The sequence below is a fragment of the Rhea pennata genome, chromosome 5 (assembly GCF_028389875.1).
Source record: "Rhea pennata isolate bPtePen1 chromosome 5, bPtePen1.pri, whole genome shotgun sequence".
Classification (NCBI taxonomy): Eukaryota; Metazoa; Chordata; class Aves; order Rheiformes; family Rheidae; genus Rhea; species Rhea pennata.
The window spans coordinates 4,010,395-4,030,445 of record NC_084667.1 but is presented as its reverse complement, the minus strand read 5'-3'; the positions used below and the strand labels follow the sequence as shown (position 1 = coordinate 4,030,445).

The window sequence follows — 20,051 nt, the reverse complement described above, 5'->3', positions numbered from 1 at the left end:
AAATCAGTATAATTACAGAGATGCTTTCAAGGGTGCCAAAGTCACTCAAAAGAGGGTGCTCAGAAATGGCTGTGGCAGGCTGGGCTGTTGTTCAGACTTTCCTCGGGGCTTGGGGGCACCTTACCACCTCCAGGCCAGCCTCACTCGCACACGAGCTTACGGAGGCACACCTCTGCAGCCCACCTGGACGGGGACCATGTCAAAGACATGCTGCCTGTACAGTCCTGTGCAGTCTGAGGACCCTTCACATCTGCTTCTCCATGGCCTGCAGTTCCCTGGGAAGCTGGAAGAAGTAGGCAATGGAGCCTGTGGTGGCATGGAGACTGATGCTAGTATGATCATTTAACAACTCCTCAGGATGTAAAATGCATTATAAAATGAAAAATATAACTAAAGAAAGCAAAAAAAATATTTTTTTATAAATATGTCAGGATGTCTCAGATTCATCACTGTGATCTATAAATTACGAGCCATTGCCTAACCTAGCTTGCACCACTTGGTGGCAACACTTCCATATTTGATTTATTGAACCTTCTCATAACTGCTCTTCAGATACTTGAAAGAACAAGTATAGGCCCTAATTTGTACAATTAACTACTGTGCAGAACAAAACCAAAAGTTTTGAGTGACTTTCCTGCCTACCTCCCATCCAGGAATCATACTAAATGAATTACAAGAGCATGCTGCTTTAGGTCCTGAGATAGCTCTGATGATAGGAAACTTTCACATGCCACAGAGACGTCACTGAACCGTCTTGTACAGCAAGCTCATCTGAAATACTGGCAAAACCCAATTTCTTCCAATGATGTGCAACCAGAATCACAAAAGAAATGATTGACTGGTCACTTGCAGCATGTCAGCCGCTCTGGAGAGCCAGGGTGAGATGGTGTTGACTGCACAAGTTTCTCCACTGCAAGTGCATCCTAGCCTTCAGGTAGGAACCTCAATGGCATTCAAGCTGGCAAAAAAACGAAATCTTGCATGGTCCCCATGGACCAGCCAGGCCATGGCCTTCTCTGGCAGCTTGAGTCTGATCTGCAAGGCTCATTCTTCAAGCAAGGATCGTTCGGCGTCCCTGCCTGCTTTCCTGGGGCCTTCTGCTAAACCTGACAAGTAACACAAATAATCTCCATGACAAGGTGTACAAGAGTAAACTCCAGTTCGCCATGCAAGAAAGAGTCTGCAAAGTCACTGGCTTTGGGTCTCTTCCCGACCGTGCGGCTGGTGGCAGCCAGTCCCGCCGGGATGGTAATGTGCTGCCCAGGAGTCTGGGGGCAGGAGGCCTGAGGCTGCCTGACCACCTCCAGCAGCACAGGGTGATGCTGAGGAGGAGGCTGCTCCCAGCTCGGTGCTCACTGCCACGTGCCGAATGGCGGTAGCAAAGCAGCCCACCGGCACCATAGGTCAGGTTCACATGGTACAATACCTTGCAGAAGTGCTGTCACACCCAGACCAGTTTAGCCTCAAGTAAAAAAAGGGGCAATGCAAAAAAAAAAAGCACCTGCATTTACCTATTCCTCATGTCCAAAAAGAAAGAGCACAAAATTTATAGCCCAGAATCAGCTGAGCACAGCAGGCGACATGGTGCTCAGAGCCATCAATCGAGTCTCGATCATCTCCGCAAGGGAGAAGTCTCCAAGATCCCGCTTTGCCCCCAAGAGCGAGGCTGGGCAGGGTGCTGGCTCCAGCTCTCCTGAAGAGGAGAGAGCAGGGACGTTGGTCCTTCCGAAGCACTGACTCAGCTCGGACAGGACCATGCCATCTGTGGGGGCTGGAGAAGTCCCCACCTGCTCCAAAACACCTGCATCTCCTGGCCAGGCTCTGCTGGTGAGGGGAATAAAAGGAAGCCGAGATTCCAACAATTTTAGTGTGCTCCCTGGGCACATTCACAGAAAGCAAGCAAAGGAATCATAGTAGCAATAAGGGGGAAATGTTTGGCTTATGACATTAATACGTTGACAGCAGCGAGAAAAGTATAGATCCCAACCTTACATAAAGGTTTGGTGGAATGCAGTTTTTAAAAGTGAAAGAGAAGTTCGTAAGTACTACTCATGGGATAAAAGTATGGGATATGAGACTTATATGTACTACCCAGCATGAATTATAAACACATCTAGCCACAAGTAGTGGTATTCCAATTGCTAGAATTTATGATCACATTGGTTAACTCACGTTTGTTCAGATGTGTTGAAAGAATTAATGACTCAGGCGAGGACATACTTACAATAGACTTGGAAATGGATACAGCTTTGCAAAAGGGAGTAAAAAGCCCCCAAAGAGAAAGCAAATGGTGACTTTCACGTGGATGTACATACATGCTCTCTTTAATCAGGGAGGGCGTGGAGGTTCCTGCCTCTAAAACCCCATATGCTCATACCGGATGACTTCTGATAACCCACTGTGTATTTCTTCGATGAAAGATTTTCAAAAAGAGTAATCAATCATCACTCCCTTTTTTTTTTTTCCCCAGTATTATTTCCATTTGTGATGAATAATTGAAGATGACCTAAAACTCAACATTTCCTAGAAAACAGAGAGCCCAACCAGTTGTGTGGTTGGAACCACTCCCATTCTAGATGGGAGTGAGACCAGGATGTGCTCTCTCCTCTAAAACGTCTCTCGACATTGCCTTGCGGACAGATCCAAATGGGGTATCAGGCTCAGAAATTCTTAGACAGGAAGAAGAGTAGGAGAACCCATAGCCTTATGCACCATGTCAAAAGATTTGGGTATCAAAGTAAATAAAAGGGGAAATCAGACATTTAAAGATAGAGAAATCAAAATAACTTTTTGTAGTGACACATGTTTTTTTTTTTTTTTTTCAACTAAAGACATAATTATCTTGTTGCAAGCTGGGCTGTAAAGGAAAACATCTTGTTGGGAACTAATTAAAAAGAATTAGCCACTGTTTAGCTTCTCATAGATAAAAGAGCATAAGCTCTGAAACAGAAGTGTTTGCAGTGAGCTTTTGAAAACTCTCTGAAGACAGCTGAGCTTAAGTCTGCTAAGCCTCTTCCCTCACCTATTAAATGTCTGTTCAGTTTTTTTTTTTTTTTTCCTTTTCCAACTATGAGGTTAGCCTCTGGTCCCACTTAGCAATGGACATTCTCCCCCTTGCTCAGAGCACTACCAAACATCACCATGATGAACATGGGGCATCTAGTGAGTCATTACAAAACAGGGGCAAGTGTGAAGCTAGCGTGAAGGAAAAATAACCCCCGGCATCGCATGCCGTAATGCCCCTCTGTGAGGTTACGTTCTGGCTGTGTCTTGGGGCCTTTTCCGGACATATAGTCATCCTGCCCGGCCCATGTGGGCAGCCAGATGCAAACGCTGCCTGCTGTAGGGGCTGCCAAGTCCCTTTTAAGGTGACCATCCTCTTGGCCTTTGCGATTGTGCTGGTTATCACCTTTCATCCAAGTTTCCCTGCCTATGGCTTCTTTTTCCTTGCTGGAAGATCTTTCATTGATGAAAGTGAAGCTTTTGCTTGTGTTGGTGGAAGGTCGGAATATTTTTTTTTGTTGTGGTGTAATGTGATGGTGATCCAGGGAGCTTTCAGGTCTTACCAGTCTATGACCTTTTACTATCAAAGAAGTGAGTGTGTTCACGTCCATAGTGCAGCTGGGGAGGAGGGAGTAAGGGAGATGACAACTTGTTTTTTTAAGATATTTATGTGTAATGTGGAGTTTGGTGGAGGACGCTGATACTTAGAAATCCAGATCCACAGTTGTGATCCCCAAATCCCTCAGTCAAGTGCCCCCAACCCAACTCCTTGAGAAACCCTCATCTTCTACTTTTAGTCCGGACACTTGATCTTCACTTCTTCCAGTGCCTCAACTGCCTATGTCTTGACATGACCAAGCAGCTAACATCCAAGCACCAGAGATCATCTGGACTCCACTTCCAAGCTGGTCCTCCCTTTGAGGGAGGCAGATCACCCACTCACCATCCATAGACACTGTCAGCACCTGCCCAGCTAAACACTCGAGGGGTCTACAAAATGCAGTGGTATCCACTGCACTGGTTTTTAAACACAGTAAGGGAAATGGTAAAGGTGCTTCCACTTCATCCCCTTTTTGTATACTATACATAATCATTATGTATAATAACTCTCTGCACTGTTTATGGTCTAGCCACCAAGGGAGCTCTAATTCTTCCCTTGCTTTAAGAACCAAGTTTCTTTTCCTGCCAGAAAATTGGTATTAAACCCTCTTTTCTCACTTTTCTGGAAGTGTTTTTTAAATTCGAGTTCAAGAAGGAAACTCAACCTCGATTAGTTTTCTTTTTCTTCCCATGAATACAACACATATTTAAACTTTAAGACTTTTTCAACATAAAAGACTGATTATTTTCTCTGCTTTCAGCAAAAAAGTAGCATTTTCTTCACTTTATTTTGCAGCACAACTGCTGAAAAGCAAGGCATTTCCCACTGGTAACAATAGAATTTACAATACCTTTACAAGGAAGTACCAGGCTGTCTTGGATGCTTTGCACATGGTTAGAAGTAGGCTGATCAATGTTGAATTTTTGGTCCAACATGCAATGCCACTTTTTTTTTTCCCCCTTTCAGATTAAATTTGGAAGTATTACTAGCCTTCCTGGATTCTATCCAGGAATATTCTACCCAGGATATCTTCCTGGCGAGAGCAGATCCCCCACAGAGGCTGCTGAGAAGCTCCTGCAGCTGATCCCAGGGCCATCGCCCTGGCCAGGAAGGCAGAACAGCTGCCTGGGGCTGTGCTCCGCGCCACGGAGGCATTTGAGGGAAGACAAGCTGCAACTGAGTTAAAAACAGATGCAGGGCAAAGCACAGATTTTATTTAGCACTTTGCATGCTCCTAGCAGAGCCTCTGCCAGCTGAGACCTGGGCAGGAGCTCCAGACACGGGGAGCTACATCGCTGAAACGGCCGATCCTGACCTCCCCGGGCAGGGTGCTTGCTGCTGCTCTGGTGGCTTGTCCCTCACAGAGCTTCCCGGCCAGCTGCACAGTGGTCTCTTCTGATGAAGGATGGCATCCTGATGGGAACTATGAATTAAAACCTCTCTGCCCACAGCGAGAGCAAAGCCCATGATAGGTGCCCGTAGCTCCTACACTAGTCAACAGCGGAGCTCCTGTGCTCTGGTTTCGGATCAGATGCCCCAGCTGGTCCTGAGCTCTTTCACCTCAGTGTCCCAGACAGTGCGTGCACCACCAGCGAGGCAGTGACAGCACCTGCAGCCCTGTGCTGCACCCTTACTGCCCATGTCCTAGCTAGGACAGCTTCAGCAGCAGCTGGAGCAACCACAGTACCGCACGGACTGCGGTCTGCGGGGACAACAACCCCGCACAGTTTTGTCGCAGTGGCCGCAGGGAGCCCTGCTCACGCCTGCAACGCTGCGGCGGGGCAACACACAGGTCATGGCACATGCTGGCGAGAGTGGCGTGAAGATACCATGAAGAGAGCGCCGTGCAAGCTGCCACAGCGAAGCTGTGCCCATGATGCTGCACAAACCTGCGCATCGTGCGCTGCACAGCGCGCTCTCCTACCCATGCATATTTAAGCACAGCGAAAACAGCTTGCCCCAGCACCACCCATAGCATTATAGAGCAAAGGGGGCTTCCAACAGCTTTTCCCTTCTGTCTAGAGCAGTGTTGTCCCTCCTTCCACTTATTTGCTAGCTCAGGCCGCGACTGAACACCTTGGATGGTGAGTTCTCAGTTGAGGTTTTTCTGTACAGCACACGGCATCACAGTGTGTGAAAGCTCATGCAGCAACAACGTTTGATTGATAGATTGTGGGGCATAAGGGACCGGGAAAATGCTTTAAGTCCACAGTTCTGGAGGTTATTAAACAGTAACAGCTATATTCAAGAATATAAGTGGTAAGGCTTGTAAAGAAGATATAGTATTTTTTTATTAATCAAGCTGATATAGCTGGGGAAAAAAAGCACATATTCGGGCACAGAAACCCTTCTGTTTAAATGCACTGGCTCTACCATTTGGAAGTCTTTCCTTTAAATGCTCTAGTTTCAAGATCAGTTCTGATTTCACTACTCAGTAGGTGTTTTAGCACAAGCATCTCAGCAGTTACAAGCTGAGAACCTTTCAAAATTAGAGAACTTCAGCATATCTGTGTGCCATCCCAAGTGACGCTCAAATGCTCCGCTAACTTGGACTAATCCTCTCAGCAGGGTCTTGCTCTCCATGCGTAACCACCCGTAGAGCAGATCGCCAAGAGCCAGCCAGCTCAACAGTCTGCCAAGGCCGTGGGACAAGGCAGCTGCGCTCTCCTCTGCCTCCCCCTCCTGCAAACACGGGCTGCTGGCTTGAGCAGGGACCACAAATTGCCCCTGCTCTTGCCCATAGCAGGAAGATTTCCCACTGTGGGTGTCCAGCAGAGGAGGAGACCTGCGTGCTGGCGTTGATGAGGTTTGACAGCACGTGAGAATTGCTTTGCGTGCCGGGGTTCCCCTAATGCAGGGTTGATTTAAGGTCTCCAGCCTTGCTTAAAGTTAAGTACACATAGTGGTGAAATTATCCCCTCTTTCCACATGATAATTTTTTTTTCTAACTATGCTTTGTGAAAGAGGGTGGGAGTTTCTCTAGGTCCCTGATGTGGGAATATTCCAGAGATGAAATTATATGGGGAAAGGAATCAGTTTTACTAATCTCTCTCCCACTGTCATACTGCCTTTTAATTCTCGCTTCAGCCTCTGATGCATTCTCAAGAGTCATGGGAATTCTCAGTGCAAATATATTTAGCCATATTCCTTTGGGTAGGTGGGGGAGGGAGGAGACCCCTAAATAGCTGTAAGGTAACAATTTCCTATAAGTATATTTGTTTGGAGAAAGTTTAGTCAGAGTTCAGAGGGAAGACAACGAAGTTTTCGGCAGCTGGATGGCCAATGGCCAGCTTCATTTCGACAAGCTTTCACCCCGTAGGGAGCCAACGGCGAAGAGCGGCCCTTTCGCTGCCCTTAGGTCTCCTCTCTGCGCGCTGAGGACTCCTCAGTGCAAATTAAATATTCAAAGAAAGTGGTTCCAATCTAGATATAGATCCACGTCTACACGTATACGTCTCCAATCCAAGCTCTACACACTAGGAAGCCTGCCTGAAAGGGCGGGGAGGTGAGGGTATTCCCACTATTCACAGCACTGCGAAAGAAAGAAAAAATGAGGGAAAGCGTCCCAGACCCTTCATCCAGCTCCAGTGGCAGCGGGAGGCGGCAGAAGCCTTCCCCACGGCTGCCGGAGAAGACTGGGGGACTCGGTGTGGAAAGTAGCAGGGTGTGAGCACCATTAAAAATAAAATTTATCCAATGCCAGCCGAATCCCGAGAATGGATCCGTTATGGATCCGTAAGGGATTATCCGGCTCCGCAGGAGCGTGAAAGCAAGCGGGCGCGTGAAGAGGAGGGCAGCTAGCAAGGCGGATTAACCTCGAAGCGGCCCCGGAGAGGTGCCAGGCTGCCGGAGCTCCCGGCGATGGCCCGGCGCGGCGGGTGCCACCGCCGACAGCGCGGCCCCGCGCGCTCCCTCCGCCAGCCCAGCGGCGGTGACGCAGCACCGAAAACACCTGCACAGCACGACGGTTAACATGACCCAGTGTTTATTGACTCCTGCGGCATTTTTACTCTTTTTTTTTCCTCTTTTTCTCTTTTTTTTTTTATTTAAGTAACAAGAACAGAAGTGTGGTGGTAAAGCACGATTACGCGTCTCCGTAACAACCCGCTGCGACGTGCCAGCGTTGTTGACCAGCATACAACCTGACAAGAGGAGATGCAGTCGTAACTCGCTCGGGGAGCTGCTGGGAGTACATCACCGTCAAAATAAAACTAGTTATTTGCCTGCAAATAGATACATTTTCTCCTAGATGCGAGTGGTGTTAGAGCCGGCCATTTTGCAACAACAAAAATGTATAATACATTCCAACATCTTAAAAACTCAACAGGAATGGACTAAAGCTGTTTAAAGATACAAGGAAAAACAGATCAGATCTTCTCAGGTGCTACTTTGCAGAGGCCATTCATCACAGAACCAAAAGCAAGCTACAGAAAATAGGATTTATTAGAGGCTATTTTGCTCAAAAGGCCAGCAAGCCTGTGGTTACAGGTTTAGGAATACAAATAGTCTCTTGATTTTCTGTGCTGCCTCCTGCCCTTTTTCCTCCCACACAACAAAGGCTGCGTTTGGAAACTGCGGCTTGGTGGCTCTGCAAAACTTTCAGGGCTCCCTAGTTTGACACGCAACTGCATTTGGAAATGCAACCTTATTTCTTAAAGAGCCATGAAAAACTTGCATGACATGCACATTTGGCATATAACAGCTTCATAGCTACGAGTGAAGGCACGTAGAGCAGTCTTTCCCAACTGAGTGACAAGTGCTGCTTAGCCACAGATGTTTCAAATGCTCGCTAGGAAGACACAAAACCCCAAAGCTGGAAGGAATCGCCCCGGAACGCCCCCCTGTACTGAAGCGCTCTGCTGCCCGCAGGTCTTAAGATAACTTCAGAGAGTGGCCTGCAACATTTCAAAGACTGGTAAACAAAAATCTATGTATAAAACATCAAAATTGTGGATTCCTACATGTCCAAATATTCCCACCCCCCCCTTCAAAAATCAACTTAAAAATGTGTCCAAAGAGATCTTCCCACTGATCTGGAAATCGGGTAAAGATCTGGAATGGAGGCAGAGGAACTGGCTTCAAAATCCTGTGCCCTCAGCTCCTTGATGTTTAATTATAAATGTTAACAAAGATGACAGAAATGTTCTCTGCCACAGAGGAACTGCTTTCAGTCCTCTTATCTAGATCAGGAAGATACAGGCAAAAAAATGAGAATATATACTTTATTTACAATAAATGCATCTATACTGTTCCATGCTCCATATGTCAAATGTCTTGCTGACCACTTCTGATGCCAGATCAGTAGCAAGAGTGGTAACCAAAATACCTCTTTTCCAAACTTTATATTAAATCCTTTCCCCTCCTGCCCCATCATTTATCCCTTGTTCGAGGCTTCGATGAGATCTGTACTAACCTATCTTTCTAGTGCACTAAGTTTACACTTTCCAAAGACAAACCAAGACTTGGTTTGCTTTAATTGTCTTTTCCTCTTTTAAAACCTTATAGTTTTTAAAATGTACATGTCATTACCAATTTTGCATAGCAATAAAACAGGTTGGGATTTTTCCCCCCTTTTAAATAGTATCACTGCAGCTGCCCTTCATGGAGTATTCACACGCTACCACCTTTCCTGGGTTACTGCTTGCTCTTGGGTAAATAATCTAACTTTTTCTTTTTCTCCTCCCACACAAACATTGAAGAATGAGAATTTCAAGTTATCATTACATTTTCTTCAAGTTTATGTTGTGCTATTTAGCTATATCCATAGTGGAACAATGTTCTTTCTTTTGAACATAAAAGGAAAATTACCAGATTATTGGTCTAGTTTCAAGTCATAAAAATAAATCTGTCACACATGTTCCCTCATATTCCTCTCTTAAGGTACACAGTGGTCAGGCTAAAGTCTTATCCAAACTGCCATAGCTGGATCTCTGGGAGAAGTCAGAACTAGTGTATTTACATTCAAAATTCAAGAAAAAAGAACTAAAGGATGCCCCTCTTTATTCTGAGGGACAAAACTTCTTAAGAAGTCCTCCATTTCTCTTACCATATTTTAGGTCAGGAAAGTTGTTTCTTTTCTGTCTCATATAGTTGTTACCCATCTGTTGCTGATGTTTAACAGGTTGCCATTGCCTGTTTTACTTTTTCATCCCCTGGCTCCCATGCAACAGAGGTGGCATGACAGCCCTGCTCAGAGGTGGCTCTCAGGTCCCTTGGTGGCACGACAGCCCTGCTCAGTGCGATGACAAGCAGGGCAGACAGACCATACAGCTTGGCTGTTGTGGGTAGGTGGCACAGAAGGAAAAAAAAAAACCAGGACAGTGGAGAGGGCGTATCTGAAATAGATGGTAAGGACTGGCACACATGGACAACACGGGATAAAAACAAATGCAAGGGCAAGTGTCTACAGTGAGAGTACTAGGTTGAGAATAATCACTGCGAGTAGTAACTACATCCACTGCTAGCTCTCAGCTTCATGAAGAGCTATTCCAAACCGCGTAGTAAGTGCTGGCAGCAGAAGCTTAGGCAGACTGGAGATAACTCAAGTTCCTCATGGAGTCTAATAAGTTAAAAAAAAAAAAAAAAAAAAAAAAAAAAAAAAGGAGGGGAGGGGGAAAATGCGCATTTGAATAACTCATTTGTGTCACAAAAACATGTCATTCAGCTAACTAATCCTTGGTATATCTCACTGCTCAAACACAACAGAAGTAGTTACCTGGTGTAACAGACCAGTTGAAACAGAATCACCGTTTCATTCAAATTACATACACATGCAAACAAAGTTACAGAGTGTGTGAACCTAGGATAAGCAGCACAGAAATCACGTCCAAGTCGATCATTGTTTATCAAACATTTGTCAGGCTGCCTCTCAGATTCACATTTGTGTCATACAGAATAGAGTAGATGGAGAAAGTATTAAAATAACATTTAACTCCACATACTGTCAGCCTTCAGGACCAATGCATTGTGTGCCATCAGCCTTCCAAGTTTACCAAACTTTGGAGAGGAACCAGCTGTTTTACCAAATAAACTGAAAATAGAAAACATCCAGTTCAGAACAGAAAGGAAACGTTTTTACAAAACTGTGGACAGATGCATAACTACTTCCCCCTCAGTGTTAGGGCTGAAAGGGCAGTGCAACTGCACAGTTTAACCTGACTTGAAGAGTGAATAAAATCCAGCAAATGCAAGACAAAAGTCTGTTTGGAAAGTCATGGAATAGGAGAGCTAAGCCAATGTTTTGTGCAGCAAAGTGATGGGCCCATGCAGGGCATAACAGAAGATGACTCTCTACAAAGGCCAGTTTATTTTCACATTTCCAATATCTCTCCTTGCCCATCAGCAGCCTGCCACAGATTTTAAACCTGTAAAGCTCCTTCCCATTGAACTAGATTCCACCTCCCCATAAAGTGCAAATAAGACTCATGTTTTTCCCACTAGTTCCAACAATTATCTTCTTGGTTACTAGAGTGATCAAAAGCCAGTTGGCTGAGCCACTACAACTAGGCTTAGATTTTTTTTTCTTTTTTCTTTTTTTCTTTTTTTTTTTTTTTTAATTAAAACCCTGTTTACTTTTTCCAGCAAAAGGCAAACAGAAAACGAGGATCCCTCCTGCCAGATGCAGGCATGACAGGAGGCTGCCTTGAGTACCATCACGGTAAGATGCACATGCTAGACAGACACAACCAGTGTATTCTTGTGCTTAACAAGAACGTGCCACAGTTCACTGGAAATGGAAGTCATCTTTGGGATCTTATTTCGCATAAAGAGTCCAGAAAGAGTTGATTAGTCTTCATTAAGAGCTGCTTCTCTCTTCCTTGCATCTATATTGAAAAGATAGGGTGGGAAAAAAAAGTAAGCCAGAGAGCTCTGGAAGCCTAATTTGATAGCATTCCCCTGAAAACTCAGAAACAGACTAAAATAAAGGTGTGTTGTTCTCCTGTAGAGAGCACTTTGAGACTCACGATTCGAATTCACTACATGAATGGAAATACTGCAGGAGTTCACAGCTTGTTAACACGACAGTCATAACTAAGGGTCTGATCTTCAGATTCCGCAGGGCAAAGATACAGTTCACGCAACATTTAAGTAACCCAATAAACTCTGAGACACCGCGTTTGTGATGCTTTACTCTCCTCCCCCACTTTTGGTCCCTTGCTCACGATCCCCATAAGGGTAAAGCTAACGTTTTTCTCTGCCTACTACATCAGTCCTTTCCAAAAAGCATTTGAATAATTACGACCTTGTCCTTCTCCACCTGTGTAACGTACCTATTTAAAGAAGAGGAATGTTGTCTACACTGGATTTTAAGGAATTGCCTGAGGCAGTCCCTTCAGACCAGATCTTTTAACTTAGCCAAAGAGCAAACCTGTGAGCACGGCCCCAGGTAGGGCTTTAGAGCACATCCGGACACTCAGCCCATTACTACTATGTCATTTCTACACGACCAGGCGGCTTGGCTGCAATCAGGAAAGCTGGGGTTGGCTATTCCTGGACTTCTGCAGAAATGTCTCCGAGCTGACTTCAGGCTGCCTATGAAACCCAGCTGAAAGCAGGTAGCTCTTGAAAGGCACCATGGTCACAGCCTCTCTGGCAACTGCCTGCCAAAAGATGCATTTCTATATAGATTTTTAAATCTCAGTTTCTTTCTAACTCATGATCTACACATTCCAAAGTCATTATGAATATCTCCGCTCAGAAATTACTTGTAAATAAAAGACAAATCCCTTTTGCATTAGTGTGGGCCACGACTGCCTTTAATTAATGTAAGAGACAGGCCCTATTTGGCCAGAACATTCAAAGAATGTAATTATGAACTTGTTTATGTAAGCCTCATGACTACGTGCTAAGCAAAGTTTGCAGGAGATGAAATAAGTCTCCCAAATAACAAAAGGGGAGCTTGGAGTGGCAGCGGAGCCCTCGGCGGCTGCTAGCACGGCACACGAGGGGCAGAGATTGCCAGCGAGCGGAGCAGCTACCTGACATAACGCGGGGAGCAACCCACACTCTCAGCTGTGATTTGGGTCTGAGTCTGAAACCATCTCTGTCACGTTCCCCATCGGGCTTATCAGAGATTCTGGGGCCAGGCCTGAATTTTCTTTTGTCAAACTTTTTCCACTCTGCATAAAATAACTGACAAGTGATTAGAGGAAACTTAAATTTCTAAAAAAAAATGAATGTCTTCACCATCTAACTACAGTTATCCTCGTTCTTCCTGGCTTTGAAAATATCAAAACGCATTCACTTCTATTCAGTGAACCATTTACAGAAGTGTCATACCAATCAAGTTCCTGAACTTTTTTTTGGCTTCGGCTCTTTCTTCAGCATCAAAATACCACACAGTCATGGCATATCTGCAAAAGACAGAGATCATGTGTTATTTTCAACTTTTGCTATTAAAATAGAGCACTGGAGTTTTAATCTCTTGGAGAACGCAAATAGAGAACTAATTGGTTTAGCAGACAAAAATTAGGATGCAAATGGCACATCTCTGTAGGCAAACAGACTTCATTTTAAATGTGTATTTTATCAAGTATGGTAGAAACACAGGTGAGGATTTCTGCTTGGAGGCACACAAGAGTGCACAGAGGGCCGAAGCAGCTTACAGCCATCGGCGCTTTCTTCTGCTCAGAGATGCCCTCAGGCAGCCTGGGGGCTGCTCTACGTTGCACCAGCTTTCCACAGGCTGCGGGCAGACCGTAGCCCCCCAGACCCCTGTGACGTTACAGGGTAAAGGTGTAACCCAGCATTTTCCAGCTAAATAGGCCTGCCTAGCTTAGAAGTTTCTCCTGTCGCTGGTGAAGGAGCATTTTCTTTTTTGTCACATAAGGAATCTTGCTGTTCAAACCTCATTTGATGAGGTAATTCCCAGTGCCTCAAAAGGTAGAGTATAAAATCCATTCACAGTCCAAATACCTAGCTTTTAATACCCAGGTACGTATCAGCAAATACCTGATAAACCACATATAGTGGTTGTCAAGTGACGTGATACTGGTAGAGCACTCCACTTCTTCCCAGCCAAGTGTCAATAGCAAATATGCCATTTACCTAGTTGCATAAGAAGGCTGCACTTCGTGGGGGTTCCTTCGGTCTGACCAAAAAAACAGTAATCTGTCAAAAATTGGCTCAACATCTGCTACGTAGGACTTTCCTTCTGGGAATATCCGAAGGATTCCACCATGCAGCTGAAAGAGAAGGAAAGGTTACTTTCTCCACATCTAAACACCCATGTCTTCATTTGACTAATGACTTGCTTTTCCCTCCTCGGTACCCAACAAACACGGAGTAAACATTTAACGATAACCGAGGAACCTACGTGACAGTGCCAGAGAACTGTACACTGAATCTCTTGGCCACCTTGACCTTTCCAGTTTGTCACGTTTGGACATGAACATCTGGCTAAATCAAATGATCTAAGATGAAGAAAACACCGTTCTTGCCACAAATACTGGGCAACTTCTAAGCTCCCAGTCGCACATCTCTAAAACTAGTAAATACCCACAAGGGAGGTAAGGATGCTCCAGCTGACCATTTTGAAGTCAGACTCTTCCCAGTACATGCAAGAACCTGTGTCTGATCACACAGAAGCTATCCTTTAACTGTTGGAAAGAAGAGTGAAGTCTGTTCTATTGCTGTATTTTAGTAAGTTTCATTAAATTTAATCTCCCAGTCATTTTTTCCCTTTTTATGGCATAGTCATATTTCTCCACCACATAATTTCTCTCCCTCTATTTGCCATTAGTTTCAGGGCTGAGGGTGGGGAACTCTGGTGATCCACATGCACTGGAGAAACTTCCAAATATACGTGTGAACTTTGGCTCCTCTCCACTGCTGTGAGCAGGCTCTTTGGAGACTTCTGTGCTGCACCACAGAGTGCAGCTTAGAGGCTTTCAACCCCGCACTGATCCAACTTGGCATCTCCACACCACACGCAAATGTCAAAGAAAGTATTAGCTTGAGTTTAAAGCAACACAGTTACTTTGACATGCCAATGTGGTTATGCTGGGTCTCCTCTAGCACGTGTTTGCATAGAATTAGCATCATACTTGTGTAATACTCTCCATTGGTGTCCTGGTTTTGACTTAGCCTTCTCAGAGCCTACTTGGGTAACTCCTCACTCACTCAGAGTAAAAGTTCACTGAACAAAGTAAATTGTATATTTTCATTTTCTCTCTCATTTTTATGTCCCCTCCTTCATTTTATTAGAAAAAAAAACATTTCAACGACAATATTTTCAGTAAAAGAATATTGGTTTTTTTCCAACACAGCATTTTTCTGTAGCCTCTAAATCTGAGCTCACTTCTTGGGTAGGGGTTCAAACTTTAGTTTGTCTATCAAACATCAACCTAAGACAGCCTAATACAGGTTAGAGAGACAGTAACCTTGGGCAATTTGTTGCTGATAATCTCGTGACTATTTTGGGAAGCATTATGACAACAGAAGCATAAAGAGACATCCTGCAATTTTACACACCATTATTTTCTTTCTAATTTAAAGATATGGTAAGTTCAAGGCTGATTTTATTGCCCAATAGTAATACAGAGAGAAACGAGAGCACTGTTTTGCCAGCAGACCCACTGGTGGAGTCAGAGATGGAGAGGCCAAGCAAGCCACCTGCTTGTTCCTCTCACGAGGCATGTAGAGAGTCCTTCCTCTCAGGAAAGGAGGTCAGGGATCTGAGGGAAGCGTAGGGGAAGGTCACTAGACCCTGTGGAAGCCATCCTGGGGCTTCTGCAAAACCTCTTCCCAACCCCAACCTGCAATCTGTCAGGAAGCAGCTCTAGAGAACGCTCTTTTCATGCTGTTACGCTGCTTATGAGGCGTCCTTCAGTACTCCTGGGGCGATTCAAAAGGTCTTGCAAAACCCACCTCTTACAACAAAAAAGCAGCACATTCCCAAGAATGAAAGGATCTTCCCAAAGAGTGAAAGGATCAGTCCCCCAATTCTAACGAATCTCTAATGAAAAATCACCACCACTGAAAATGCTGATGAAAAGCAAAGCGTGAACAGATCTTTCCTAGCCTCCTCACACATCATAAGGAAGAAGGAAAAAAAAAAAAGAAAAGAAAAAACTGCCAAAAAATCTTCCACAGGTCAGCCTGAAGGACCAGTATCGAGAATGATAAAGTCCCAAATCCGGGCTGCCATATTATTCTGCTCCCAGAATCCACTTACTCCTTATCAGGTAACATTTTTCTTTCCAGTGTTTCATTACTCTTTTCTCTAAGCAAAACATAAGTGCCAGCAGCCCAGTGCTTAGAAGCTTTATTCTATAACAAAACAGTATGTGTGTGGGATGGGAGAGAGAAAGATAAAGAAACCGTTCAGATTCTTACTTCCAAAGGGTTGCTATAAACAGCAAGAAAACAAACGTAAGTGATGAAGAACGGACCAGCTGTTCAAAAGTTCAAAGTTCACAGAAGCCACTGACAGCTCAAATTCTGCTTCTGAAGTCATTTTTCTATTATGCTCTGCCTCAGCCCCATGGCTCACCCACCTTGGAGTCCCAGTTCTTATTCAGGTAATAAATACAGGTGATGCAGCGCCCATCGCCGTTCGGATTGTCCACATGACGAACGTACCCCGTTCCATTTCCAGGATAGCAAGCGACCATAGCCTGAATGAAAGGTAAAGATAAAGATTCTGGAAAATGAATTCACCAACACGCCCACCTTCAGTTTTTCTTTTCTAAGCATTCTCCAACCACCAGTCTGGCACAACCTCTTTCAGATCATCAATTCGAAAGCTGCAGCAGACACCACCAGAAGGAAGTGTCACACAAGCTTCTTTCTCTAGGTGAGTCAGCCAGTGTGAAATTCCTAACAGAAAATAGAAACCATTCATATTTCACAATATATACAATAGAACGGGGAAAAATTGAATGAAACTAAAATACTCATATGTATGGTGCAAGTTTATTGCTCTCTTCAAGTTACATGACTTCCATCTCATTATTTGAGGTAGTTTCAACTAACGTTTGCAAGCATTTCTAAAGCTAAGCAGTCATTGCAAAACTGTTTTGTCAAGTCATAATGAAAGCAGTCTTTACCACCATCATCCTCCATATCTTCTAGTCCCCAGACCCTGTGGTCCAAAAAAAATGAGATTCCCCAGGAGATGAGGGTAAAAGTACATAGAGCAAAGTCTGCAGAAATCTGTAACTCTTTTCTGCTGTGTTTGCACAGGGCAGTGCATGTTTGCTTTCAAGGACTGGGCCGCAAAACTAACCAAACAGCTTTCAGAAGTGTACTTCTGTATTCGATCATCTCAAGACATGCTGATACAATCACTCACAGTGCGTTTAAATTTCACCTTGAATGAGATAAGCCTAATACGGATTACTCCAAGCCACAAGACCGAACTGAAGACAACAGGTATCAGAAGGGTTTTTACAGTAAAAACATGTTAAATTTGAGTTTACACCATCCAAACCCTGAGCAAGATGCGGGGAGGAGCAGAAGAGATTGTTGGTGGAGTGTCACATCTTTGTCCCATGGTCACTCCTTCACTGCTGGTACTGCTTGGCAGTGAGCTCAGTCACATTCCACAGAATTTAGTCCACTGAAACTCTGGTAACAGAAACTTTGTTTCCCATCACTCCAGCATTTCCTTTCATTGCTTACCAGGATGACCATCGTGGGACAATTCAGGTTGAGCAGAGGGCTCAGCAGGGGGGAATAAACTGTCCTCTCGACCTGCTGCCTGTGCTCCTGTGAATACGGCCCAGGAGGCTGTTGCGCTAGGGCACGCTACAGGCTCATGTCCACTGCGACCCCCAAGGCCTCTTCAGCAGAGCTGCCCCCCCGTTTGGCAGCTCCCAGCTTGCACTTTTGCAAGGGGCTCTTCCCTCCCCAGGTGCAAAACTTTGCACTTGTTCTTGCTGAATTTTGTTAGGTACGTTGCTGGCCCATTCCTCCTTCCCATCCAGGTCCTTCTGGATGGCTGCCCTGCCCTCAAATATATCAACAGATCTCCCCAGCTTGGTGATATCTGCACACTTGGCAAGAGTGCACTCTGCAACCTGCTTCAGGTCATTGACAGAGATGTTAAACAAGTCAGGTCCCATGACAGACCCCAGCAGTACCCTATTTGTTACCAGCCTCCTTCCTAGTAGAGCATGACCCATTAATCACTGCTCCCAACCATCCAACCAGTTTTTTACTCATCTAGTTTTTCATCTATCCAGATCATAAACATCCTACCTCAGATACAAGAATACTGTATATGCCTATCCCATAAAATGAGGGGGTGATTGTGTAGCGCTTGGATGACCTTCCCCTAATAATCTGTCAAGCTCAGTTAATAACAACATTGAAGATGTGACACTATAGGCTTTACCAATACAGTAATTTAAATTTATTACTAAGGGACCCTAGAGGTCTTGTTTTCTGCTTCCTAGCACATGCAAAACCCATGCCATTTTATGCTGCTAGACACACGATCAGCTAGAGTATAGCCCATGCCACTTTAATCACAACTTCCTTTTGCTGTGGTTGACAAACACTGCAACAAAATTTATTATCAGGCAGCATAATAGATCCCTTGGACCCTCTGCTACCATGGACAAAAGTCTATACTCACAGAAGTGGGCCAGTTAGGACAAGCATACACATACAGCTGCAAAAATACTGCTCTGTATTTTAAGTCACATACAAATTGCCTGTCGTCGTTGTCAGTCTTCTCACATTGGCACAACGATACCTGCAGGCTGCTGTAAGTCAGCAGAATCCACTCGCGGCCCAGATACCTCAGGCCGTGGCTGCTTTGGGGTTGATGCCTTGCAGCAGCAGGAGATTACGCTGCACAGCAGCAAGTACCTGTAATTCTCAGTAATAAGCCCTCTTTGACCATGTTTGGCTCTTGGCTAGATGCCTTGCTTTAGGTCCCATCTGCTCTACCATCATTCTGCTGTTATAACTGGCTGGTAGCCTCAAAATCAACAATATTTCTTTGCCAACCTGAGAACAGCAGCAAGATCCAGGCTAAAGCCAGCACTGCAAACAAGTTTGTTAGGGGCACAGGCCTGGCAGAAACCAGGTCTGAAGGAGCCCTATCCCAGCAGGACAACCCTCCTTGTGCACCTCCTAGAGCTCATCACTGTCTCCAAGGCCCCCCCCCCCGTCCCATCTGCCAGCTCAGCAGCTCCTGCAGCTGCTCCCTTCACCCATCCCAGTCAAAACAGGCTGGATCAGGCTGAACAATTAATGACCATAGTAACTCTTGGCTAAACTTGATCCCTTTATGCTGGGGAACATGACCCAGGCAGCTGAGAGGTGGCATCGATTTGGATTTCTGGCCAAGAGGCATCGAGGAAAGGTGGTCGCCCAGGAGTGCTGGGGGAGCAGGTGCTGATCTCCGCAGCGAGACGATGTGCGCCCACACTGGTGGCACAGCATCTGCCTCGGCAGAGCTCTGCCGATCCCACCACGGGGAAGGCACATGCTGGGAGCAAACCTCCATCATAGGCTGATGCACGCTGACTTAAAATACAGGGCAGCAACATAAAAATCGGAGGGCAGATACTACTGTAGGAGCACTGAACTGCCCAAGTAACAATCCAGTATGACTGCAGCATTAATAATAATAATAATAATAAAAAAGCTGCTGAAGAATAATAGACTTCAGGCCAGATCCTGAAAGGGGTTTAGGTGCTTTACTTCCCACTGAAATCTGGGCACAAGGCCAGAGTTTCCCCTGGCCTCCCCCATATAATATGTTCTGCTAACAGAACATATGTTTTGACTCTGAGACATTGATACATTATTTATTCATTTACACTGTGCACCTTTTGCAACTGCAACATGCATGGTCCCTGGGGACGAGCAAGTAGAGCAATTCCCACAGAATTCCATAAGTGCTGGCTGTATTCTAGTTTAAGGTTAAAAAAAAAAAAAACGTTTTATAGTAGCAACAGCAAAGGGAGAAAAGCAGAAGTGAAATATCCTTTTTCCTGGCATGCAGAATATTTGAATGAAACCTTAAACAATGAAGGGAAATCATTCTGGTCCTCCTAGAGCCTGTTGAAATGATATCAAGCTTTATCAGAGCACTGGCTGGAGCAGCTCCAGAGCAGATCAAGCTGGCCTCAGCAGGGATTCCAGCTGTTAGCGCTACTTTTGGAGTCATTCAAAGCAAACAAGAAACAGGAGATGAGATGCGTGACCTAGACTTAATTTAGGTAATTGGTGAACACAGATATTTGCCAGTTTAGTGCACAGGCAAGCTACAAAAGCTGGAGGCTGGATCACACTAATCAAACCATTTACCCCTCTGACAGATGAGCAGAGCATCAAAAAACCCACTCCCTCTACATTTTCAGCTGTCGTGTCCAGAAAAGCATGCACCACTTTAGGGAACATCTCTCCTCACCAACCAGCTGCAATCCTAAACTAACCAGACCAGACCAGGAAAGTGCCTAACTCTTATTTTAATTTTAAGCAATATAGT

At 45.0% G+C, this 20,051-nt stretch overlaps 1 protein-coding gene across 1 annotated transcript in view; it reads right to left on the bottom strand.

Moving 5' to 3' along the window:
• Positions 1 to 7,567: 7,567 nt before the first annotated feature.
• The window catches only part of EGLN3 (egl-9 family hypoxia inducible factor 3), a 29,224-nt gene continuing 16,740 nt past the window's right edge, over positions 7,568 to 20,051 (bottom strand). The window contains exons 2-5 of the mRNA XM_062577487.1: positions 16,102 to 16,221; positions 13,652 to 13,788; positions 12,884 to 12,957; positions 7,568 to 11,427 (exon numbers count right to left, since the gene is read on the bottom strand). Of these exons, the coding sequence (XP_062433471.1) occupies positions 11,390 to 11,427; positions 12,884 to 12,957; positions 13,652 to 13,788; positions 16,102 to 16,221 (369 nt within the window). The 3' untranslated portion in view covers positions 7,568 to 11,389. The remainder of the gene's footprint in view (positions 11,428 to 12,883; positions 12,958 to 13,651; positions 13,789 to 16,101; positions 16,222 to 20,051) is intronic.